The following is a 27,096-nucleotide window of genomic DNA, read 5'->3' as shown; positions in this document are numbered from 1 at the left end:
TGTTATTTGTTATTTTGAATCTATATGTGTGTATGTATGTATATGTAAGTAAGTGTGGGTCTGTGATGAATTTTTGAAGGCTTGGTTAGAGGGGGGAAAAAAACAGAACAAAAAAAGAAAGACAGGAAGAAAAAAAAAGACAAAAGAAAACTGATCTCTTATAAGGCATGTATGATACCTTTTTAGACATTGCTTTCTGGTTTCACACAAATGTTAACAGAATACACTATTTTAAAGAAGGCCACCACAAGGTCTAGTTCTTGTAATGCAATGGTTTGTATGTCTCCATGACTGTAAGAGTTATGCCAGTAGTGTGCAAGCTCCTAGCAGGGTTTCCTATGCTAGACAGGTCAAAGGGTAGAGACCAGACTAATATGGTCCACTTCTTTTCAGAGGTAAAAACAGGCTTGCATAAGGCCAACACCCATACTTGGAAAAAAAGCAAAGTTACAGAAGCATCAATGATTATTCAAAACCAACAGTACCCAGAAGAAAGAAGCCTTACCTCAAGGAAACACATGACCTGGAACCCACAAGGGATGTGGAAGGGAGGTTGCCCTAAAAATAGCTGGAGACAGGATACTGAGGCAGAGCTGATAATGCAGGGACTTATCTGTAGAAATGCAGAAAAGATAGGACTGAGTTGAGAATAATGATGAGAAGTTGTTGATGGTCTAGGTTCCACTGGGAGTGAAGAGCTCAAGTATTTTAAAGGTGAAGGAAAATAAGTTTTGAAAAAAACACTGCTAAATGAATTCAATAACAAGTCTCCACAACTAAGATTTCAAAATTATCATACTATTTATATGCTTGCACTAATTAGTAAATCAGTCACTTTAAAATGCAAATGTGAGTAAGCTTCAAACCCTAGACATGAATGTCATGCCTTTATCAGAGGTAACTGGGGGGGGGGGCTGTTTTTAAATAATTGTAATGAAGCTAGATAAATTAATTTCACAATTGATAATTATATATATTATAGTTACATAAGGAGATGATATGATCAACTAACATAAATAACTAGAGAGTATTGTTACTTATAACCCACTTTTCAGGTGAGTGAAGAGGAGATGCTGTAATCTGTTAACCTAATTAAACTTTGGACTCAAGACATGTCAAAGTAACTTTACCTGCCAAACTATATCTTAGATAACAACATATACAACTGAGTTAGAAAAATAAATATCACGAATGATCTTATAGCAACCATAACTAAAGAAGCACATACAGAGAACGCTTTTCTCATGGAATCAACTGACCCCAAATCATCTCTTCTTGGCCAGAATAATGAACTCTACTCAAATGTGTTCACAGAAATTCCACCTCAACCTAAAATTTCAAAACCAGGTCATTTAACAGAAGAACAGATAAAGAAATTTTTCGATGAGGTAAATTAATTCTCCTATATATTTTACAATATCCATTCATCATTATAATCCTAATTGCTTTTCTGTGTAAAAAGGGTATGATTCTTATGTAATACTGTTTATGTGATACCTGTCATTGATCAAAAAAGTTTTTGAAAATTGGTATCACTCCAACTTATCATTCTAAAGGCTGGTATTAGTTATTTACTGTGAAAATTTGAATTATAAAAGAAGCACAGCCAATCATTACCATCATCATTGTCATCGTCATCATTATCATTGTCATCGTTGTCATCATCATCATCATCATCACTTTTACATTTGTTATCGCTACTGGCATGATTTTGATGTGTTGTCATGTTTCATGTCAGTCCTTAACAGGAGTTGCTGCCTTTCTAGAGGGTCAAAGAATCATGCCTTGCTCATACATTCGATTTTTGGCATGGTTTCTGTTAGATGCTCTTCTTAAAACTAAATTCTTTACAGAGTGTACTGGCCACCTTTTATTGCAACACTTAACACTAGAAGGGTTGTCATACTCTCCACCAAACTAAAAGGATCTCTCGATCTTATGCAACCTTTACTTGTCTACCATTCAATTTACAGTCTGCACATTTTGCATTTAATTGTTGCACTCATACTAGTTAGGTTGCCGTGTACTCCTCAAAGTTAAAGATTGCCCACAAGCTAATGAGATTTCTGTTCATTCAAGACAATATACTCAAGATAGTAAATAGCAGATAATAGAAAAAGAACCAGGGTGAGTGGTGGAAGGGAGGAACTGTATGTAGAGAGAAAGAGGTGTGAGTAATGGAAGGGAGACATGATGGGAGTTATGTGTTTGCTACTATGAAAGAGAACTCTAGAGAGGAATAGTAAGAGAAATGAGTAAGAGTTACAGACAGCAGATTTCAGTAATGACTGGTTGGATGAAACAGAGTGATGACTGATGACACAGAATGGGTGATTGTAGAGCATATTTGTTTCAAACAAATCTGATGTAGTCCCACATGTATAGGTATCTTAACGGGACAAAGTGATAAGGATTGTCAGTGGGGAAGTATGGTGTAGTGAATAAGAGTATCAGAGAGATGACAGGATCAGAGACAAACTAATGCCATACCTACTTACAAAGGTTGCTTGGCACAATAAATAGACAAGAAGATGAATGGAGAGAAAATAAGTGATAAAAGATGAGTAAGAACAAGCTGAGAGATAGAGAGAGATGAAAGGAAATCCAAAAAGTGAACGGCAGTAGATGGAGACTTCACTTTATCCCATGTCTTCTTATGTCTGTTTCCCTGTTTCACGGTTTCCATCTATTGTGAGTGTGTTTAATTTCTTTATGCAGTTGTCATCTTCCCTACACATCACATGTCCATACAACTTCAGTTTCCTTTCTTGCACACTACATCTGATTCCTCTTATATCCATTTTTTTTTTCTCGGCTCATTTTTGTCCCATCATTCATACATACTATCATTACAAATGCAATGGAGTATGCTCACTTTGTTTCTTTCAAACCTTCACAAATCTGCATTTAATGTCCATGGTTCACCTAGCAGTATCATATTTTGTAAACAAACATCATACAGTCTGCCGTTTACTCTGAGAGAGAAACTTTGTAACCAAAAGAAATAAAAATTACCTGAACTTTTTCCAGTCATTCTTATTCTGGCCACTGTTCTTTCAGAACACCCACTTCCACTGCTAATTTGGTCACCTAGATAACAAAAGCTGTCAACTACTACAGAGCTGCCCAGGCATTTGAGAGAATCTGTTTCACAGTACTTTTAGTGTTTACTACTTTTGTGCATCCATCTTATATGAAGTTCACCTTCTTTGTTAACCTGTTATCTCACTACATCTCTTGTGTATCCCTGGTTTACGCTGGGTGCAATATAGAATTTCTATGTCTCCTTTATTGCAAATCATATGTAGCTATTTCCTTAGTGTTATCAGAGACTTGTCTTATTTCTAACTAAAACTTTAATCTTTGCTAAGTTTACTTTGAGGCCTGTCAATTCTAGGATTTGTTTCCATGTCCCTTGTAATGGGCTGAAAAACTTAGGTAAAGAGAATGTGACTGAGGATTGAGCCCTAATGAACCCCTATTTGCATATTAAATTCATTGCTGTAGTCACTGTTCACTCTTATTTTGCCACCCACTCCAGTTTTCATGATCCTCACATGACATTCATGTAGCCTTCTTTAACAGCCACCAAATTACAGAGCATAAAACCCTATTAAAAGCCTTTGCAAGATCAACAAATACTCGGTATAGCAGCTAAGTTTTTGTCAAGTTTTACAGTTTTCTTTCTAGGAACAGGGCATCAGTACCTCTTCCTAACAAATCCAAACTGCATCTCATCAAGGTTAACTCTGTCTCTAATCACTTGTGCTATATAACCCTTTCAATCGTTGCTTTCTAAAACATTATATATCATTCTCTTCTATTTAATATCAGGGTTTTCTTATTGTGAATGACCTTTTCACACCTGAAGAACTTCAACCATGTTGTAATGACATTGAAATCCTAGTTGACAATCTGGCACAGAAACTGTATAAAGCAGGAAAAATCAGTGGTATGTTTTAGTAAGATTGATTTCTTTCATGCACCTTACATACTAATTTCCCACTCAAGGTAGCAAATTTTTCCCTACCACTTTATTGAAATACAGTATAAATTCAAATTTTGTACAAAACAAATTTGATTGTTAAACTATTCCATGCACTTTTATTTCTAACTTACTCCTTTCTTTTTCTCTTTTTTTAAACTCATCTGTTACTTATTTAATTCTAGCAAGTAGTTATAAAAGGATATGAAAAGTTCCTATTTGCAAGTGGCTAACCACTTAAAACACAGAGGAAAGTAAAAACTACACGATAACTGGTAAACATTTCAATAAGAGCCAAAATAACCATCAAGTGTTTGTTGGTTCATGCAATTTCCATCAAAGTATACAGAATAGTTGTCAAATATATATTTTTTTTTCTGAGCAACACTACTTTTTGTTTTAATGGCACTATTAAATATATCTGTATTTACTTTGTAATTATGCTACTAGTTGTGAAGTGACACTCATAAATAAATTTTACTCTTTATGATATTGTACCCATTTTCACTGATCTTCATGTACACTTCAGCTTTCATTTCTAGACAAATCTCAGTCTTTATTCCCAGTTCTCTTTCTTTTTATTGCTCGGTACTTTGAAACAATTAACAAATTAATCATTGAAGAGATACCATACATCAGTGCTTCTCAAACTATCTGATGTGGCGTACCAGCAGTTTTTTTTCCCCAATGTGCGGTAATATTTCTTAGAAGGCGGTGAGCTGGCAGAATCATTAGCACGCTGGACGAAATGTTTGGCGATATTTCACCCATTACTACGTTCTGAGTTCAAATTCCGTTGAGGTCAACTTTGCTTTTCATCCTCCCCCGAAATTTCAAGCCTTGTGCTTATAATAGAAAGGAGTATTTCTTAGTAATATTAATTTATACCAGAAACAATATATATAATGAATACAATAAAAGTGGACAATTTCTTTTATCTTATATTTATTTTGTAAACAAATAATACAATATTACATAAGCATTTCATAAGCATTTTATAAGCATTTTACATTTCTTTCTTTTCTGGAAACTCACCACACACCGGCAGCTGATGACTCATGGACTGGTGGTGGTCCGCAAGCCACCACTTTGAGTAGCACTGCCATACACCTTTCTCAATAATGCAATTGGCCAGCTTACTAACTGGATATATGAACAACAATTTTATTGCTGTTTATTATGTCTCTACTAAAAAGAAAACATTTAAAACAGATACTTTAATAAAATCTATTTACTCTCCTATAAATAGAAGAGAGATTGGAAACTAACAACTGTTTAATTAGATTGCAATACTAATAAAATTTTCCCACAACTTAAATGATTTATCCTAGGTACATCAGGAGTCTAATAACCATTATTACTTTCATGTACCTAGGGCAAGATAGTGACACAGCCCATCCTTCTCAAATTTATACCCCTAAAAAACTACACCCGCTGCAAATTAATAAAACACTCATGAATTTTGCAGTGTTATCAATATTACAGTGGGGAACTATTTTTAGCCTGTGACAGCTTTTTTATGAACTATATTTGAGATTTAATATAGGGATTTGCGACAGGATATAGACCAACAACCTCATGTCCCTCAGATATCCAACATTCCCAGCCATCATGAAGATTATACTGCATGTTAGTAACATTTTCAATGGTGCATTGATGAGTAAATAAGTTATGGAACATCAGTAATACAATTTTAGAAATTTCTATAAATCATTTACTCGGTTAGTTTCTAAACAATATTTTATGTGAGCAACTCAAGGCATGTCTGCCATATAATTACTCAAATTTGCATTTTCATACATTTTTCCTTTTAGCATTTTTAAAAACCAATGAATCAATAATATTATTAACATAGTTTTCTTTGGAATATAACATTTTTCTCTCATATTCTGTCTGCTATTTCTGAAAATATGATAATTTTACATGCTCATACTTTTGAGTATTTGAGAATCATTTATTCATTACTACTGCATGTGTTAGATAAACATGTTGTTTAAGCTCTACGCATTTTGTACATCCTCTTTAGTGGTTGTATTGTTCCTTCTTTACACATCTTCAAATCTTTGTAATTTGTCTGTCAATGTTCCCTCTACTATCACATTTGTTTTATCACTCAAAAACATTCAAAACATTATTTCTAGACCTTCATGAAGACTGTGGATTATTTCAAAGATTGACAGAGATAGACAAGGAATTTTCAGGAGCATCTATTCTCATCTTCAAATCTCAAAAGTTGACCAAGGTAATTATTTCATGTTTCATGTAATCATATAAAAATTGAAAATTCATGATAGTTGAAGTTTTAAGGTGATGAACTTATCCCTGTAAATAATGACTTCATTGACATTTTTTTATTAACATTTTTCATCTACAACATATTAATCAACCAACCTGACATAATCTCTGAAATCAATATTTCTTTCGTGAAGCTGTTGTCAGAGAGGAAACTTCTTTATACTTTTATTACTTGTGTCTGCATTTACAATAGAATTCTCAGCATTGTCCACCAGAAATATGTAGGCGTGATAGAAGGTTCCTTCAATACCTGATTCAACAACCACAAGTCCTCATTTAATATCCAGTCCACAAGTCCTCATTTAGTATCCAGTCCACAAGTCCTCATTCAGTATGTCACCTCTCTAGCAAGGCATATATGGATAGTAAAAGAAAAGACTGCATATTTTGACATCAAGTCGAGTAAGCTAGAAATGGGTAAACCTTACTTTAGCAGCAGTAGGAAGTACAGGCTCTGCTTGACTGAGAAAAAGATTATACTAAAGAACTCTCCAACCTAATACTAAAGACTCCAACCTAATTTATAACAATAAAGTTTTTTTTACTCCTGTTCTCAATGGTTTCAACTACACCTCCATTGGTTATTTCCTCTCACTATAATCTGAGGAATTAAGCTTTGCTACATATATAAACAGACACACACATAGACATGTACTTGACCACACATGATGTTACAATTAACCCTCTCCACCCTCCCCACTCACATCCCCCATATCTCTACCTCACCCTACTTTCAAACCAGCTCTGACCCCATCATACAGACAAAGATCTCCTCTATCATGATAGCCCTTTTGCTCCCAATCCAAGGAGCATAACTCCAATGAATCAAAAATCTTTTGCTCTCTGGGTGTTGACCAGAGTGATTTCTTCCATGCATTTCATTCTGGCTTTTTCCAACAGCTGTTAGACCTAAAAACTATTAGACCTGAAAACATCCAGTAGCAAAGAGCTCATTTCATATCATTCCTTCCAGCCATCCCTGATAATTGCCAAGGTTTTTCTCAACCAATGGGTTTTGAAACTGCTCAGTAAATTAGCTGTTATGAGAATATAATATACATGGTACAAATGAAAAAAACATGAAGACAAGGTAAAAAAACAAGCAACCTGGGTGCATTAGATTGACACTTAAGAAGATGGAATCACTCTCATGACAATGGAGGTGGCACTTGAAAGGGCCGTTTGAGTTTTTCTTCAATATGGAATTTAAGCTCATTCACCACAGATACGCCTGGCCAGCTGGATGTCCTTTGGCATGATGGTAACTCTCTTGGTGTGGATTGTGCACAAGTTGGTGTCTTCAAAGAGACCAACAAGGTAAGCTTTGCTAGCTTCTTGAAGAGCCATTACGGCTGAACTCTGGAAATGAAGATTGGGCTTGAAATCCTGAGCAATTTCATGAACCAAATGCTGGAATGGCAGTTTACGGATAAGTAATTCAGTAGACTTCTGGTATCTATGGATTTCATGAAGAGCAACAGTTCCAGGCCTGTATCTATGAGGCTTCTTCACACCACCGATAGCTGGGGTGCTCTTTCGGGCAGCCTTGGTGGCCAGTTGCTTCCTGGGAGCTTCTCCTCCGGTAGATTTACGAGCGGTCTGTCTAGTACAAGCCTGTATATATATATATATATATATATATATATATATATATATATATATATATATATATATATATATATATATATAAATTTAGTGTTAACTGCCAAAAAAAGACTACTCCTCAATACCATAACAGAGATTTGTCATCATCATCATTTAATGTCTGTTTTCCATGCTGGTATGGGTTGGACAGTTTGACAGGAGCTGGTAAGCAGAAGAGCTACATCAGGCTCCAATTATCTGTTTTGGCATGGTTTCTGTGACTGGATGCCCTTCCTAATGCCAACCATTTTACAGAGTGTACTGAGTGCTTTTTATATAGCACCAACACAGCCACATGTTATGTGATCCCAGCATAGGTGCTTTCTATTTTGGTTGAGTATATGTACGTGTATGTATATGTGTGTGTAGGTATGTATATGTGTGCATGTATGTAGTTAAAAAGTTCACTTCCCAACAACATAGTTTCAAATGCAGTATTAACAAAGGATGCAAGCTTTAGAGTGAATCCCAGAAAACCAGTGCTCTTCAAACAAAGTATTGTGTTGGTACTTATTCTGCCCTGAGTTACAAGAACACTCTCCTATCACTCTCGCTATTGTAAAAGCAATCAAACATTGACTCATAGGAAACCTGTAAATGACAGTGCAAACTGCAATTTAAAAAAAAATTAATGTCTTATATTTAATTTTTGATTGTCATTTAAGTACTCCCACAACATTGAAGATCTAAAAAAAATGATGATAATCATCACAACTTCCATTTTATCATCATCATCGTCATCATTATCATCATCATCATTTAATGTTCGCTTTTCCTGCTGGAATGAGTTTGACAATTTTGCCAGCTTTGACATGGTTTGTACAGCTGGATGCCTTTCCTACTGACAACCACTTTACAGAGTGAACTGGGTGCTTTTTACTTGGCACCAGCACCAGTGAGATCACCAGTGCAAGATAAGACCTCTTCAACTGAAAGGGAAGTAATATGGATGGGGATGGCTTTGTGTAAGTTGATGAGAGACAAGAGCATGATAGAGGGACGGCAAAAGGAGTATTGCAGTAAAGGAGACATGCAGCTATCCCAGCTGAAAAAAGAGAAAAGAGAGGAGAAAGAGAGATGGCGAAGAAGATGTATCCCATAACCTAATAGGACTACTTCTTTTCTGAATTGACATCACTGCATCCATTAAGCAGTCCATCAGAAAATACAGATATTTGATGTTTGATTCAATTTTTTTCACCTTTGTGTAAAGTAAATAATTTATCAATTATGTATTTTTAAAACATTACATTCACCCTTTTTAAAAATATATCCAACCTTTTTTTACTTCTAAAATTATTCCCTTTGTTTTATTTACAAATTTGTTATCACAAAAGAGTTTTCAAAACCTTTGGTCCAATGAAAGATTACTGAATATTGCTGAACAGATTTTGGGACCAGAAATTTCTGGTCATCCAGTTTGGAACCTTCGTCCTAAAATTCCAAATTCTAAAATTGTACAAGTTCCATGGCACCAAGGTAACATATATATGTATTTTTTAAAATTTTTTCTGGTTGATGGTAGAGAGGGTTTTTTTTATTATTAAACATTTTGTGATATTTAATTATGTCACCTTATTTCCTGAATTCAAATCCTACAAGGTACAACTTTACTTTCCATATTGTTGGTTCTCAAAACGAAATCTATCAAACAGTCACGGAAATTGTTCCAAACATGGAAGCATGGTTTACAGTCAACAGGTTTAGCATGGCAAATGAGATTAACACAAAATTCCTTTGTGATCTTAAAAGTGAGCTTACTCAAAATATAGGAAAGGTATAGTTAGAAATTCAGTACTGTACACTTAGTTCAAGAAATGGTACCTCAGAAATGTAGCAAAATCCCTGACAGACTGTAATAAAACCTAAACTTCAGATATTATAGATTTGTTGGAATAATTTACCAAAACATATACCCATGAAACAAAATATTTGAACTCCTCATTAGATACAGCTGATAGTTTCTTTCGTCTGAATAATCAGTAAGCAACAAAGGATTTCTTTTTGGATGAAGGCAGTTTATATAAAGCATTTGTAAGAGGTGTTACTGCAGCATAGTAAGATGTGGAAATAAAAGTGGAAGATTTGTGGAAACTAAAAAGAAATGAGAGAAACAGAAGTCTCCTTCCCTCTGCAAGGGAAGTAAGAAAATAGCCATGTATTAAAGGCTTTAGCTGACATAGGTCGGAGACATATGTATGTTGACACGAGATGTAAATGGGTGATGAGTGCTAGCTGAAAAGGTATCATGTGTTTAAATGAAGGAATATATTTTAATATTTGAATTACCTTTATAAGAAATCAATATTTTTCTATGTAAACTATTAATACTTCATTACTTTAGGCTGTGCGGTGGCAAATTGTTTGCATGCCAGGCAAAATACTTAGTGGCATTTCATCCATTTTCACATTCTGAGTTTATATTTTGCCAAAATTGATTTTGCCTTTCATCCTTTTGAGGTCAATGAGTACCAATTGATCACTGGAATTGATGTAATCGACTTACTTTTCTCCCTAATTTTCTGGTCTTGTGCAAAAGTTTGAAACCAATATTTCATCACTTAATTTATTCACTGAAGTGATAGTTTAATTTTTTTTTTTTTTCCAGATAGTGCCTATTTTGATCCTGATTCTTATGATCATATGATACTGACTGCATGGATCCCATTCTTGAATACCAATGCTAGAAATGGAGGCATGCAAGTAAATAATTGTTTAATATCATCTTCATATCAAAATTTTGAAAGAATCATTACAGGTATCACTATAACCATTGTTATATTGTCACTGTTCTCATCACTATTCATCATCATCTCATCACTGTTCTTGTCAACTGAACTGTGCTGCAATTATCGAATTTCATTCAAGAAGCAGAGACTTGGTTCCACATCTTGAAAAGTTGGTCTGTTTTAGTGAGGTATGTTGTCATTTAGGTATATGTGTGCAATGTAAAAGATTACATCATGTAGGCCTTACAGGATGAGCAGTATCCAATATGTGTTTGGGTTTAGGAATGAAGGAAGAATAATTAGTTAGTTCTAAGTTGAGCCACGTTGAAGATGAGTGTGCATGGATAGTGTATTTGCATTTGTGCTGATGAGTTGGGAAATTGTTTCATAATTTATTGGGTGAATGGTTTGTGAAGTATGTTCGTACTGTTTGCATATGTGTTGCTTGGAGGTTTTCTCTCATTTGACCATGACTTTGTATATAGTAGTCACAATGACATAAGTATAGTAGCAGAAATTATCTTTCAAAATTTCGATAATAGGAATGTCTGAGAAAATTGTTGCGCATTCCTATTGTCTTACTGTATTGTCTCCTATTTCTAGCTGAAAGTCATAGCCCTGAACACTTTAAAATGACTCTGTTCTGCCTTTAATAGATGGCTCGCTATGGTCATCACACTGGAAAGATTGCTCACCATACTTGCAGCCCTGGAGATACATGGTATGTTGATCTGGCTGAAGAAGAAATGCAAAAAACATTAGGTAAGAATTTACTTCAACTGTGACTATCACTGAACAAGTTCTTGTTCTTAAATATCTAAAGCAATTTTTTTCAACCTATATATAAGGCCCTATATTTTGAAAAGAGGAGATATGTGATGTTGAGGTATTCATGACTTTACAAAAGTTATTATGAAGTGGTGTTACTTGTTTAAATCTTTGAAATTTTGTAAGGAAAACTCATATGTCAACTACTTATAACTTCTTGTATCATTTTCACTTGTAAGTATTGCAGAATATTAAGCTCTCACTGAGCTGAATCTATGACTTAGTTTCAATTCTTAGTCTGAGCGACTAATTTATACTGATGATATATTTTGGAGCAGAATAAATATCATAACTTTACTTATTCTTCATCCAAAAAGTCACATACAGCTGAATACAGCTACAGAAAGATAGGAGTCTGCTAATCTAATCTACTCTTGACACATTATGTCAAGACAAAAATTTCAGTTGTCACTTCAATCCAAGGAGACATGAGAAATTACAACACAATTGTATTCTGTATTTTATTTACATTCCATTGTACTGAAAACAAGCACTAGATCACAAGTAAAATAACAGACTAAATTAATTGAGAAAATGAGGCTTACTTTTCTTGATTGTAAAATCTTTATCCTTCCATGATCCATATAGTAAATTTGCATACTATCAGCAGTTTAAAATTTGGTGATAACTAGTATTTTATGTTCAATACTTGGTGATAACTAGTATTTCATGTCCAATACTTCCTTAATATATGATGCTTATATAATAGTTCCCAAACAATAAGTAGACAACTTGAATTCTACATCAATATATGATACAGTCTGTACTATATGCCATCTTTAATTCATGCCAAACAAGGTGCAGTTTTCTTCCTATAATGAAATGTCTGCTGTGCTGGTATCAAAAACATGATTGATTACTTCTATATTACATTCAGTATAGTGCAGCTATAGCTACATGGTTAAGAAATTCACTTTCACATGTTTCAGATTTGAACACTCACCATGTCACCTTAAGCAAGTCTCTTTCACCATAATCTTGGATTAACCAAAGCTTTCTGGGTGAAATTTGGGAGACAAACTCTGTGAAACTTATCAGAGGGAGAAGTTTTTTTATCTTGAGTAATAGACATAAGTCATCTGGTTTAATAACACCACTCGGCCTTTGAGTGCTTTTAATGGAGTATACTGTTTCAAGCCTTCAAGCCAGGACTCCAATCTGAGGATAACTTCCTCCTCTTAGTCTTCTCTTTCTCTTCAGACATTACACCTACAAGTATCAGCAATCACAAACCTCCATGCCTAAGTCTGAAGATTCATGGTCTTATTTAGAAGCAATGGTTTCCTGTTGGTTACTCCGCTAGTCTTTCTCATTGAAGCACAAAGCCTATCTAAGCATTAGACAGTGAGATTGGTTCATGTAACATCAAGGTTTGTTCACATATCAGTTGGCCAGTGTAACACATGTCTAGAGTTAGCCTTCCTCCAAGTCCTTTGTGCCTTAGTCACAAGGTTGTCTCTCACTATTTCACCTATACTAACATCTCAGGCCAGAGCAGATCCAAGAGTGGTAGTAACTAACAGATGAATCCATCCTACACAAAACTCCTAAACTAGAGCCTCACCCCTGGATGCAGTATAATGTGTTGCCCCTACTAGTCTTAGATGACTTGAAGAAGGTTCATGGCTGCTGGCCTTTCTCTACTGACTTATTTAAAAAATTCATTTTGATTCAGATAACTCAACATCATTCATAACTTTATAACTATAGGCAATACAACATATTTACTATATATGATATCCCCTGTGTATGGCTTGTAATCATATATTAGCAGAATTTCATTTTAGAATATCATTTCATGATAGTCAAATTTAATCTAAATATAATAATTCTAATAATCTTATAATACTCAATATGATTTTTAATTTTTATTATCTTCAGGTGTTGATTTAGAGAGAGATATTATAACTTGCCATGTTCCTTATGGTGGAATGCTCCTATTTCAAAATATCACACCACATCGAAGGTAAATATCTCAACTTTCAACTGAAAATAATGCTGGGATATTAAATTATGATAGGTTTTATGAAACCTTCCATGAACCTTTCAGGTATTTAATATTTCGTTTAGTTTAAAGTGACAAGCTGGCAGAAATGTTAGCACGCCGGGTGAAATACTTAGCGTTATTTCATCTGCCTTTACAATATGAGTTCAGATTCTGCTGAGGTCGACTTTGCCTTTCATCCTTTCGGGGTCAATAAAATAAGTACCAGTTGTGTACTGGGGTCAATCTAATCAACTGGCCCCCTCCCAACAAAATTTCAGGCTTTGTGCCTAGAGTAGAAAATAACATTTTGTTTAGTTTTGAGGGATAATCTAGAATCTGAAAGCAAAGTACAATTAATTCTTTTTTTTTTTTAATATAAGTTTTATCTGTATTATTTGGCATATATTTACTTTCTTTGAAATTAAGGATCTTTGTTCAATATTAACATTCTTTACGGCAGTGAGCTGGCAGAATCATTAGTATGCTGGGCAAAATGCTTAGCAGCATTTCGTTCATCTTTATGATCTGAATTCAATTCCACCGAGGTTGACTTTGCCTTTCATCCTTTCAGGGTCGATAAAATTAGTACCAGTTGACCATCGAGGTTGATGTAATCAACTTACCCGCTCCCCCAAACTTGTTGGCCAAGTGCCAAAATTTGAAACCAATATTTATATTTTTTAGAAATCATTAATATAAACAGTTATATAAACATTATAAACAGTTATAACTAAATCCATTCAACCAAAAATTTTTTTTTTTATATTTCCAATATTGATTGTGATTGTTGGGAGAAGATTAATGATCAGGTTTGAAATTTCCCAATTATATTTTTGAACCAATCTTAATAACAGATCAACTTTTGTTCTATTCACAGTTTGTTAAATATTTCAAATGATGTGCGTTGGAGTGTTGATTTACGGTGGCAATCTCCAAAGGAAAAATGGGGATTTTATAATCTCCAAGAAGGAATACTAATGAGATCAGAAAAACAGCCAAATTTAGAGCCAGACTGGGAAAAGTTTCTTTCAACTGACCGTAAAACTGAGTGGCAAAAACGTTATTCTAAGAAGGTATATTTAATATTTTGCTATCTATAGGTGATAAACTGGCAGAATCATTAGAATGTCAGGAAGACTGTCTCAGGGTATTTGTTACACCTCTCTGTACCCTTGTTCCAAATCTCACTGAAGACAATTATACCTTTCATACTTTTGAGATCAATACAAAAGTAGAATCTATGATGGAGGATAGGCATAACTGTAAGAACATTGGGTCAGATAGTTATACTGGCTCTTTGTGTTCTAAGTTCAAATCTTACTATGGCCTACTTGGGTGATAGACTTAGCCTGCTGTCTGCTCACCTGGCACCTTTGGACAAGGTTTCTGGAGTTTAACACTTTCGCATTCAGATTATTCTATCAAGTGTAATGCTCATTTATTTATATTGCTTTGAATTAATTATACATTATCTTGTAGCTTTGATCAACAAGATAATGCATGATTTTTTTATGCAATAGGAAATATCATTTCATTTCATTTTTTATGTGGTTATCTCTTTTATCTGTATGGAATTTAGATGATATTTAGGATAATAGAGCATATGTAAATGCATCAAACATTTTATAATTAATCTACATTAATACCAACCCTGGTAAACCGATAGTCATTTCTAGCTTAACCATATGAATGCAGGTTTGTAGAGATATTTTTTAGTTGATAATCAATCATTGGTATTTATTAACCCTCATAAAATATTAACTCTGAATATGGAGGAACAAAACTAAATACCGTCAGGCATTTGGTTTCTACTGTTTTTGTAATTCATTGCCTTTCAATAAGAAAGTACAGTGGTACCCACAGGTCGTCAGAACAATGCAAGTCAAAAAAAAAAAAGACTTATCTGATTCCAGTATTATAATAATCCTTATACAACAATGGTGTTACAGCATGACAGCAGCCTTGAAGCTGAAACATTTTTAAAGATTTAAAGGTTTATATCGCTATGCCTCTGCACACAGTCTGTCTGACAAATCTCTCCCATGCAACTACTCTTCCTAACACCGCCACTCCAGCTGTGTTCCCCTTTGTCCCCATCTCTATCCATCTACCACTCTCCTTTCACATTCTCACTAATTTGTTTACTTACCCATCCACCCTGTCCAATCCTCTGTATCATTTTTCTTATATTCACCTTCTCGTAACTTGAGAGTATCTGAGACACATTTTCACCACTATCTTGCTTTTCCAACTAGGGTAGCCATATATTTTCTTCTACAGCAAAACACGTGTTGCTGTTCCTCTATCATACTTCAGCCTCTTAACACCTGGCATAAAACCACCTTGTTCAATACTACACATCACTCAGTTGAGTGAGATGTAGTATTGTCTTGTGAGTCTTCTCACTGGTAGTGGTGTCATGCAAAATGTGTCCAGTACATTCTGTAAAGTGGTTGGTGTTAGGAAGTGCATCCAGCTGTAGAAACCATACTAAAACAGACATTGCAGCTTGGTGCAGTCCTCTGGCTGGTCATATCCAGTCAAACTGTCCAACCTAAGCCAACATGGAAAATGGATGTTAAATGATGATGATTATAATAGGTTGGAGCTTTGGATAGGATACCTTGCGGTCACTTAGATATGGCTCTTTACATTGAGTTTAAATCCTGCAGTGATCAACATTGCCTTTCATTCCTCTTTGATCAATGAAATAAAGTACCAGTCAAAAAGTACTGGAGTTGGGGTCACTAACTCCTCCTTCTCACAATTGCTAGCCCCATGTCTAAATTAGAAACATTTATGCTAATAATTATTGTTCCTATTTTTAATATTTTTTCTCTTGTGTAAGACATCAATATCAGAATAAGAAATCAATAGAATTGCTTTTATTCAACAGGATGAGAACATTGATGATGAATTTAACACCTGTGTATCAGGCCCATGGTTTAATCGATGGGAGATAGTTCACCACAACAGACACATCGAGAGTTTCCGGTTTGATAATGAAGAAGCTAACATTTGAAACCATCAATGCATTTAAAAATCAAGTAGTTAATGTATTCTCTCTATCACTAGACCAAGTTGCTGACAACATTACAAACAGTTTAAGATAAAATGGTGCATCTGAATTATTGTTAATGTTGTGCTTAATTGAAATAAAACCAGTTTAATGTTTTTAAACGATATTAAGAAATGTAGAGCTTTAATCTTTTTTTTTTATTTGGATACTAATGCACTTCTATAGAAGTCATAATTTTTTGTAAAACATTAAATGCATCTTTAAAAATAACTGCTAAGAAAAGAACTGAAATATGTTTAACACAATGAACATACAAAATTTCAAAAATACTTTATTTTTTTCTTTTTCTATTATTTTTGTCTTATTTTAGAGATTTTGTTAGATATCCCAAAAAATATCCCAATTGCCAATAATGTTCCTATTTTCCACCATAATATCAAGGTTCTAATCATGACTTCGATAAAATTCTTTTTCCATTAACTGTTTGAAGATGAAGCCTACTAATACAGAAAAATATAGAGTTATTTAAAATTACATAAAATAAAAGATATATATGAATCTCAACAGATTAATTCTTTCATGTTTCTAGCTCAAAAAGGCAGGTCAATTTAAAAGCCACTGTGCATTAGAAATTTTGCTGAATGTAAAGTAAATCCTACAGATGGAGGGTTCTAACTACCAATACCTTACATTTAGACAATTTTACAACAACGCATTTCATTTTATGTTTTCCTCTGTGATTCGAAATTAATAATTTGTATGTGTAACAGTTTTGAAGCAATCAAGCAGTAAAAATTTAATATGCTAAAATATTTTAGCTGTTAAACAAGTTTTAAATATTTAATTCAGTACAAATAATAACAATAAAAAGCCATTGACAAATACAAATTGAATTTATTGTAGAAAAAAAAGTGAGCAAATATGTGAGTGAGTCATCAACCATCTCCAAATATTATTGAGATGTTTTAATGTAGGAAATCACAGCAACTGTTCATATATTCTTTTTCATTTTTATTTTTTTTTTTTTTACAAAAGTCAACAATTAATTAACTTTTGCGGAATATTGAAACAGAATGTCAAAATTTAAAAATATATTTATAAAGAAAAATCTCATTAAATAATATAAATTACTTTGTCTTTTTTAATGGATATAACTCATAGAAAAACTTTACTTTTGAATTTTCCATAATCACCAATAGTTGATGTGATATATATATGTGTTGCAATATTAAGATTTTTAATTACTAATGGAAATTCAAATAAGGGATCAGATCTCAAAATAGGTGTAAAAACATTAAAACATGCAAAAAAACTAATATACAATACTGATAACAAACAGCTTGACTAGATTGTTAATATTACTGAATAAATACTGTAGAAAATTATGAAAACCAAAAATAGTACATATTAGAAGTGTTAAATATCTTGAATACTGGTGCTACAAGAGAATTTTTTTCTATTAAGAACATTTTGTATGCCATATTCAGTACATGCATATTCTAAAATGAGCCATAGATTGGAGGCTGGGTTCACAACCTGCTTTTGATTCCTATTTTAATCATTTCACTTCACACTAATGACACATGTCTGGATATTCTTGTTAGGCTGACTTACACAAAGTCTTCAGCATTGTCTTAGATAAAAAATAAAAAAACACTCTAAAATATACAAATCTAGAATCCAAAGGTACTGGAGGTTGTCTGCATCATCAAAAATTAATCCATATGAGTTCAAGAAGTTGATTGCCATGTTAAGTGAAAGACTGCTCTTTCAAGCATTCTTTATATATATATATATATATATATATATATATATATATATATATATTATACCTTCAAAACCTGTTACTTTTTTTGATATGTAATAAATATGGTACCTAAACATTTATTTACTCTATTTTATTATGGCGTGATGAGATCAACCAATTATTTTATCATGGATTTATGATTTATGTCGATGTTGAATGCTGAAAATATTTTAATGTTGTACATTACAGTTTTATTTATTTAAGATATATTACTGAAAGTAACTTCGGGAATAGTTTTTAACAGAGAAGATGAGGTCAAAGAAAGTCTTGAAATGATACTGGATTTAGGAATATTACTGTTCCAAACTAAACAAGAAGGACTAATAAGAAAATAAGAAAAATCTTTAATAAGAAACAATTAAACTAAAACACAGCCTTGGTTTATACATACATACATATAATTTTGTAATTCTTTCTTGTATTCTATTGAATGTTAGGCTAAAAATGTCTATGTGAAACACTGAAAGAAATGGAATTATTTCCTTTTAAAGCTTACAAAAAGGGGTCTTCAAACACATCATTTAGTTGTTATGTCTTTCAGATTGCTTGCAGTGGGGAGAGAGAAATTTTTGTAAAGAATGGAAAGCAAGCCATTATATTGATGGTAAAACCAGAGTTATGTTCACTCAATAGGTAATCATTAAAGAATCAACAGACCATTTTTTTAATAGATGAAATAAATTTCATAAATGGTATTTCATAAATAAAAGTTTAAAATTATAAACAAACAATAAATAGTGATAGACATTCTGACTTAACAAATGACCATCATGAGCAGTAACAAACGATGAAAGGCAAATAATTTACAAACATCAACCCCATCCAACCTGACAAGTTAGTGCTCATACTGGACTAAAAGCTAAAAGGCTTGAAAAGTATCTTCAGTTTAGAATAAAAAATATTGAATACACAAAATGCAAGAAAAGATATTTCAAGTAATATCATGTCCCTTCTTAAGACTTTTAAGAAGCCTTATATCTCAAGCACAAGAGAAAAAAACATGAAAAATGTGCACAGATTTGTAGAAAACCTAAAGTACAAGAATTCTGAAAATTACATGAGTATTTCAAAAGCAACTCTGAAACAATATCTTTAAAGAAAGTTACTGGTCTGTTCAACTACTAATTTAAATGTTTTAGTTCATATCATTAAAGGAGAAAGGAGTAATTTTTAAAATAATTAAAAGGCAAAAAACAAAAGTTGGTGCAAAGCTAGATTGACTGCAACAATCAAACATAAGTGACCTCATTACCAGTAAATGGAAACATTTTTCGATAGAATGTTAAAGTAGAAAATGAAAGGCATCAACTGGAAGATACAAAAAATACAGGCTGAAGTTGGAACAGATATTCATGCAAAGAAAGAGGTTGGCTGGCTAGCAGTACAGCCATGTGTACATTATAGCATAAAGAATAGATTTTGATAAAGGCAGAAATGCTTCCTAGTATAACAGCAAGCAATATATCATTTAAGGCACCATCTTAAATGTAATCTATTTAAGAATGACTGTCAAAATAAAACATTTCAGTTATGGAATCATCCTCGTAAAAAAAAAAGCTAATATAACCACAATATTGTTGAAGGTTCTAAGGTAAGATATCATTTATTTTCTACACAAATAAGGTTTTCATATCTGATATACAAATCCACCTTCAATGATAATTTACAGAATTAAAAAAAAAAGTGTTGCTGCAAGAAGACATTAGTGAATTATACAACTCATAAATTAGAGCCTTTTAACACCTTAAGGTTCTTATAAGGTTCAACACCAGTCATCATTATCAGTAGATATATTATTACAGGGCAGAAAATATCTGAATGCTATCAAAGTTATAAAATACAAAGAAAATTTAGCTAAACAGTTAAACAAAAGGAAGCACGTTCAATCCTTATTCAAAAATTTATTTCATTTAACAAAGTGCTTCCATTTTATTATAAGCTGCCTATAATTTAAATGACAATAACACGATAGAAAATATCAACAAAAGAGTTACTTGGTTGATATTTAATAAATCAAAAAATTTCTCGGTACAATGATTCAGTTATAGTATACTCCAAATAGATAGCCATCAATTTACCTATTTTTTTCAACTATTTATAATATAATAATAAGGAATCAAAATGTAATTAACATTGTAATTAATTTCAGATCTTAACAATAAAGATCTGTATGCCATATGTTTCAGAATACTCAGCAGATTCATCCAACTTCTTAATTATAAGTCATACCATTATATATAAAAAAAAAATAGCTTCAAATTTTTTTGTGAGATTAATACGCAGTTACCCAATAGCTATTTAAGAAAACTTTGGATGAAAATCACAATGTAGTAAAAACTCCCAATACAACTGATGCTAAGATTTAAATCATTATTTCACTCTCTGATTCAACAAAGCATTCTTTGGAAGTACTTAATTATTACACCAAGTGGATTTCTCAATTTTCAGAGAATACTAAATTTCTTCAATTCAGAGCCAAAAAAGTAAAATACATGAAATTTTACTTACATCTATTAGAGATGAAATAACATTTCATGTAGAAACAGATGATTCTCAAACTATCTCATGAATATTTTTACATCGAAAAATTACCTGTCACCTTTTTCTTAAAAACACCAACAACTAATGAATGTAATTTTTCAAACACAAGGAAAGAAACCTTTGCTAAAGTCAATTTTATTTTCAAAGGTGAAAAAATGTCTTACTTGGACATTACCTACTGCATACAGATAAACAGGTCATTTCATATATTTTTCACAAACTGATAAGATACTGAGATGATAATGATCATGATAATAAATATACTATTGTTTAAAGTGTCAAGCTAAATATGCTCCTACTAGTTGAGTTGATGTCTAATCAACTCATGTCATTAGATAAATTACTAATTGTTTGGACTTTTTGGAGAAAGCTGTGTTTTATTTCTTCAAAATCCTTCCTTATTTACATGACTATGATGTCAAACAAACCTGTACAAAGTATTATATTTGTGCTCTTTTAAAATCATGCTTCTCTCATCATACAATTCTTTGATAAAAGCTACACAATGTGTTAAGTTAGCATTTATTTAAAAGGTCATTTGCCATCTAATACCTCAAAACAAATAACTATTTGTTGTTATTACTGAACTTTTTTCTTTTTCAAAACATCCATTTGTTTTCCTTTGTAAAGATTTGAGCGCAACAATAGTTATGACTTTCTTCACTATTCTCTCTCTTTTTTCATGGAACTCCTGTGTAATCTTACAATTTGATAATTAAAAAATAATTCAATTTTTCAGATGCCACCATCACCTTACCCTTAAATAAGAAGTAATCAGGTTGAACAATTAAATAATACACTAAGGGAACATTAAACTTGATTATGAAATTAAAAAAAAACTTAAGCATAAAACATTACTGGAAGATGTGCATTCAATCATATTCAATCATTCCCAGTCTAACAAAATACATCATTCTAAAGAAACTCATTAAGCAGAAAAGCTTTAATAGACTTCCTCAATAAAAAAAGTTTGGGATTTTATTTTGCTGTTATAGCTTGTCAAGCAAATGTGATTCTTTTGCAAAAGTTGAACTAATGGATGTTCAACCTACACCTTACTACACAAAACAGTAAGGAATCTGCCATGAAACTTATAACATTGGCCTGTTATCAATAGCAACAACTGCAAATAAATTTTCTCATAATGAAAATTTAATGGTGAATGCAAAGATGAAGAGATTTATCATACAAAGGAGTTGACAGGAGGAAATCCTTACAGTCCATCATAAATCCAAGTAACAGATAACATTAAATCATTAACCCTCTAGCATTTAGATTATTCTGTTAAATATAATGCTTATTTATTAACACTGTTTTGAATTAATCATGCATTAGCTTGTTGCTTTTGGATTTCGATGATATGATAACATATTTTTAGAATGACATAGTTGGATAAGTATGAGGATCCAGATCTGGTTGGTTCAAACATAAAACAAGAATATTTAGGCTGGATATGGCTGGTTTAAATGCTAAAGGGATAAGGTACTGATGTTCAACAATGGAACTAACAAGGATGAGGATACTAATGCATGCATGCAAAACTTAAAACAGCAAAGATCTTGCAATGAAAAATTAAAATAATAAAAAGACAATAACGTTGAAATCAAAAAGGAAAATGAAAGTGATAATGTATCTCTATCAACATCACAAATCAGACATGCCTTTCAGATATTATCAACAATCTTCTTATTGATTGTTTAATACTTGGTTGACCTAAAAGTTACATAATTTGCATTCACACACATTCACACATGCATACATTTCTGTATAGTTACGTACACAAAAGAACACTTATGAGCATGTGTGTGCTAACATAAATACCGATGCATTGACATACATTTGTTATGTTTTGAACTAGCTAGTTGCATACTACTTCTGCCCTGGCTCAACTGATACAGCTATCTCTCCCATTTATATCACCTTTACTATGTCTTAACCCCTTAGCCCAATCTTTCCTCCCAAGAATATTTATCTTTCAAAATTCCTTCCCCACCCATATTTCTCCTGCAGATGTCAACTTACAACAGTTCAAGATGAATGTAAACTATATTGATTTCCCTATCCCAGAAAGCCTGCAAAAACCATTGGCATGGCCCCTCCAGTCTAAAGCCATAAGAAATTTATAATTTCTTAACCAAATAAAATATACTGCTGGCGTTTTTCAATTTTTTGAATCTGCTTTGTGTGTGTGCATGCATACACACACACATATATATATCAGTGGGTATTGTAGCAAGACTCAAAAATGTGCATAAAAGTTTATAGGCTTTTAATGATTTTCCAAAATTCAAAGAGAATAATAATAAGTATGTTAGTTTCTTTCTTATACAGAGTTATATTCCACATTAGTTACTTCTGATTGCTTTAACTTAATTGAAAGACTTTGCAATTAATAAAGAAGCTTGTTTGAATATTTTTACAATAAAATCTCAAACTAGCAAGACAGGAGCAATTCACAATTTTCATTTTTTACAAGATCCTCAAAGTTAACTTTTTTGATGATATTAGTTTCCATTAGATATGTAGTTTTAATCTTTTTTCCTTTTTACCAGCCACAAAGACTAATTTTTGAGAGATAATATAATTAAGAATTAACCCCAGTATATTATCAATATTTATTTCAGCAGCCTTCAAGGGACAAATGCTAAATTCAGCCAAAAGCAAGATATAAACACAGAACAGAGTAGCAAAACTAAATATGCTAACACATTTTAACCAACGCTATTATTCCAGTCATTTACAACATTGATGTATTTCAATAAAACTTTTTTTCATTTCCATAAAATTCACAGCTTATTATTTGGCAATAAATTAATTTCCATTTTGCCCTTTCAAACATTAAGCACCTTCCAATAAAATTACTGCTTTAATTAATTACAATGTTAACTTTATAACCATCTTGCCCAAAGCAATAAAAAATAACAAAACAGACAACTTTCCACAAACAATTAAAACCAAGTAACTAACTAGTTAGGAAAACCAAAAGTAAAATAAAATAAAATAAAGTATTTTTAAAATATAATTGGCTACCAAGATGATCTGCAAGGTTGCTTCAATTTTTTCAAAAATTCCATATTAGGGAACAATACAAATACTACTAGAAGAGGAACACAATTTTCTGTAAATTTGTACAGTTATTCAAAAGGAAATCAACAGCTTAACTAAACAATCACTAAGTAGATTTGCCAACATAAGCAAATAAATATCTAGAATCAACTCATTGATTATTAAACTATTTCCAGTATATAACAACAAACTATTACTAATGTAGAAACATTGCTGAGTAGTTAATAATTTTGCCTCTCACTCCTGAGGTTCTGGATTCTTTAACTGCAGGCAAATGTCAACTACTATAATTTCGGGACAACCCAAGCCTTGACAGTGATACTGGATTGACAGAAACTGCATGGGAACCTGTCAAATGGACTTTCAAAGACTCAGCTTTGTCACACAATGTTATGCAGAGTCTACCTGAAGAACACACTCAGGGTATAAGTGACTGAGGTATATTCGGCCACTTACACAATAATACACAAAGTAGTTCTATTGATTGAACAATTGGAAACCTTGTTCATCAAAACACACCCAAAAGTCATTTGTTCACCAATCCTTAAATCATATTTAACCATTTTCTTCTCTTCATTAAGTGTCATATGAATATATATTTTATTTCTTATTTTCATTTGAGACCAAACAGTTAACTTTCCATTTAGCTGTAAAATGCATAAAGTTGCTTCACTGCATCCTTATGTAGAAATTTAGTTCAAGAGAAACTATGCATTAAAGAATTTCAAAAAAGGAAATGAAAATATTTTTTCTAGCAAGTTATAAGGACTGAAGATGAAAGCCCTTCTTTATTGTTTCCAGGACTTCATAAGTCTTGGATAATAAAAGTATACAGACGCAAAGTCTGAATTGAAAATTATAGACAAATGTGACATAGGACAGTGTCTATTACACTTACTTCAAAACACTCTCCTTAACAAAACTGAAGCAAAATAACATTAAATAGGAGAGCTTCAAGAAGAAAAGTGATGTCAGGGCTTTGCATACAATTCGTTAATCAATTGGGACTATTTGAGAAAAAAATTATGGTGATTCTTTCATCACTATTTTGTTAAGTACAGTGAAGGCTACACTTTGCTGATGAGATCGTAAGAGCATGTCCGGAGTTATTTCCTGTACTTGCAAAAAACATCTAAATAACACTAGTCATTAACTAATATCGTTTTTTTTTCTTCATAATTATTCGATACAATTATTTCTATTTAGCTTTTGAATGCTCCTTGCATTAAATATGTACACTGTAACTTAATGCTATTGAGAAAGTTCACTGATAAATCATTAGAAAACAGAATAGTCACAAAATGGTGGAAATGCAATAAAAAAAATTGTGTAATGATGTGAAAGAAAAACAAAGTGGACTTACAGAGAAGGAAGCTAAGTAAAAAAATAAAAAAGAAGGATTGTAATAAAGTAATAGAAGGGAATTCAAACTATAATTGTTGCTAAGCCAGAAGTTGTCACTATCTACTTGAAGACCTAGACTGTTCCATGAGAGGACTGGAGAAAATTGAAGCTATAATGGCTGCTAATGTAAGTTACCATCATCTACTGGTGCTACCTCCAAGACCTAGACTGTTCTGAGATGCCAAAGCTTTGTTGGAGTTCTTTTCAGCATGATAAATTCGAGAAACTTGTAGCAAGACAGGACCTGTTTCAGCATCACTCAACCATTGATTTGCTGTCAAAGGACTCTCTAGCATCAAAATGAATGCTGTAACAAAATAAATAACAACAATAATTAATAGATCTAATAAAATCTGAAATTAAGAATAGAAAAAACAATAGCAATATTTCATTTCTCATAAAAAGGCAACAACTTCCCTTTTCAACTAAATGCTATACATGCAAAATACAGATTCTCCCCACCCATTTCCTTAAAATCAAAAGAAATTAGCGATGAGCTGTGTTGGCGAAAATCAGCGAATACAGTTTTAAAAATAAAATAAATTCATGTGTTATGAAAAGAGCTGAATTCTAAAATTTCAGGAAGAGGCTTTTGCTGAAGGAATGAGATGGCTGCAAGAAGAGTTTAAGAAAAGAGTAAGGGGAGCTGACCAAGTCACAGGTTAGAGTAATAAAGCAAAAATAAATGGGAGGAATTAAAAAGATGTTTACCTATACAAGCACAACAAAACACATTATCTTTTTAACAGCCACTTTTTCATGTTTGCTTGAGTTGGTCAGAATTTGTTGAGGTAGATGCCCTTCCTGTCACCAACCCTCACCTGTTTCCAAGTAAAGTTATATTTTCCCCTTGGCTAGCCATGTCTGGAAATGAATTGACATTGCTTGTATGACAGTAACGCTCATTTACTTCTGTCATATAATGTCAAGACAAGGCAACACTAACACTCTTGCTCACACATACATACATACATTTGAGCTTCATTCAGTTTCCATCAACCAAATCCACTCACAAGGCCTTGGTTGTCCTATGGCTGTAGTACCATGAAATGGAACTGAACCCAGAACCATATGATTCAGAAGCAAGCTTTTCAGTTACACAGTTACACCTGTACTTATGCAAATTAGTTGGCTAAAAGTGAAAAAAACAAAGATACAGAATAGTAAGTTATACATTACCAACCACTTTGACTGCACCTACACCAACTTCATTTGCTGTATATAAAGGACATTCTTGAACATCCTCTTAGTATCTACAACAACAGTCAAGGAATTGCCAAACCTGTGGCCTGCATTTCTATTTATCAAGCTGCTCTACAGAACCACCTCTCATTACGTAATATTCCCTTATATCAGGGATCATTTCTCATACAGGCAAACAAAGAAAATGTTTCTTACACTAGCATCAACAAATTTTCTCTCTCTCTACCCACCTCTCCTCACCATTTACTTTTTGTTTCTAGAAGCCATGTTGCCATTTAAAACTCTATCTTTGTTCTGGAGAGTATGTGCTCACATGTTTTTGTCTTGACCATTGAACATTCTCATGTTGTTCACTTCTCTTCTTTAATCAACACAAACTTACTCAATTTTGTAAACTTTATTGACAAATAAACATGACTGTAACATTTGAAAATTAATGAAAAAAATAAACAAACATTGTAAATAAATAATAATGGATAAATAAATATGTTGGATTAAAACTATAATTTTATGCAGCATAAAACCAAAAGGTATTTGAAAAATCCATTTTTAGGACCAGTATATATTCAGTGAAGAAAGATATAGTTG

The 27,096-nt window shown here is 32.6% G+C and overlaps 3 protein-coding genes across 5 annotated transcripts in view; 1 reads left to right on the top strand and 2 right to left on the bottom strand.

Moving 5' to 3' along the window:
• The first annotated feature begins 902 nt into the window (after positions 1 to 902).
• LOC106884357 (uncharacterized) lies at positions 903 to 17,051 on the top strand. Of its 2 annotated transcripts, none has more exons than XM_014935701.3 (9): positions 903 to 1,388; positions 3,835 to 3,952; positions 6,127 to 6,227; positions 9,262 to 9,403; positions 10,533 to 10,627; positions 11,310 to 11,415; positions 13,363 to 13,447; positions 14,346 to 14,541; positions 16,365 to 17,051. In XM_014935701.3, the coding sequence occupies exons 1-9, from the start codon at positions 1,245 to 1,247 to the stop codon at positions 16,488 to 16,490; spliced, it is 1,113 nt and encodes a 370-aa protein (XP_014791187.1). In that variant the 5' UTR covers positions 903 to 1,244; the 3' UTR covers positions 16,491 to 17,051. The 2 variants fall into 2 exon arrangements, with proteins under 2 accessions (XP_014791187.1, XP_052832299.1); XM_052976339.2 differs by lacking the exon at positions 903 to 1,388 and adding an exon at positions 2,515 to 2,691 and having other exon boundaries at positions 16,365 to 16,661.
• On the bottom strand, positions 7,493 to 7,900 carry LOC149137030 (histone H3-like; the record flags this gene model as incomplete). Its single annotated transcript, XM_089348296.1, has 1 exon — positions 7,493 to 7,900. A coding segment is annotated over one exon (408 nt), but the record flags the coding sequence as incomplete, so codon positions are not given.
• The window catches only part of LOC106884356 (ubiquitin-associated domain-containing protein 1), a 24,441-nt gene continuing 14,145 nt past the window's right edge, over positions 16,801 to 27,096 (bottom strand). The window contains exons 10-11 of one of the 2 annotated variants that reach the window (XM_014935699.3): positions 25,441 to 25,612; positions 16,801 to 16,987 (exon numbers count right to left, since the gene is read on the bottom strand). In XM_014935699.3, coding sequence (XP_014791185.1) covers positions 25,443 to 25,612 — 170 coding nt within the window. In that variant the 3' untranslated portion in view covers positions 16,801 to 16,987; positions 25,441 to 25,442. The remainder of the gene's footprint in view (positions 16,988 to 25,440; positions 25,613 to 27,096) is intronic. The other variant, XM_014935700.3, reaches the window with a different exon arrangement.

Source organism: Octopus bimaculoides, chromosome 2, assembly GCF_046866305.1.
Source record: "Octopus bimaculoides isolate indiv1 chromosome 2, ASM4686630v1, whole genome shotgun sequence".
Taxonomy (NCBI): domain Eukaryota; kingdom Metazoa; phylum Mollusca; class Cephalopoda; order Octopoda; family Octopodidae; genus Octopus; species Octopus bimaculoides.
The sequence above is the reverse complement of the archived record's forward strand: the minus strand, read 5'-3'. Positions and strand labels throughout refer to the sequence as shown.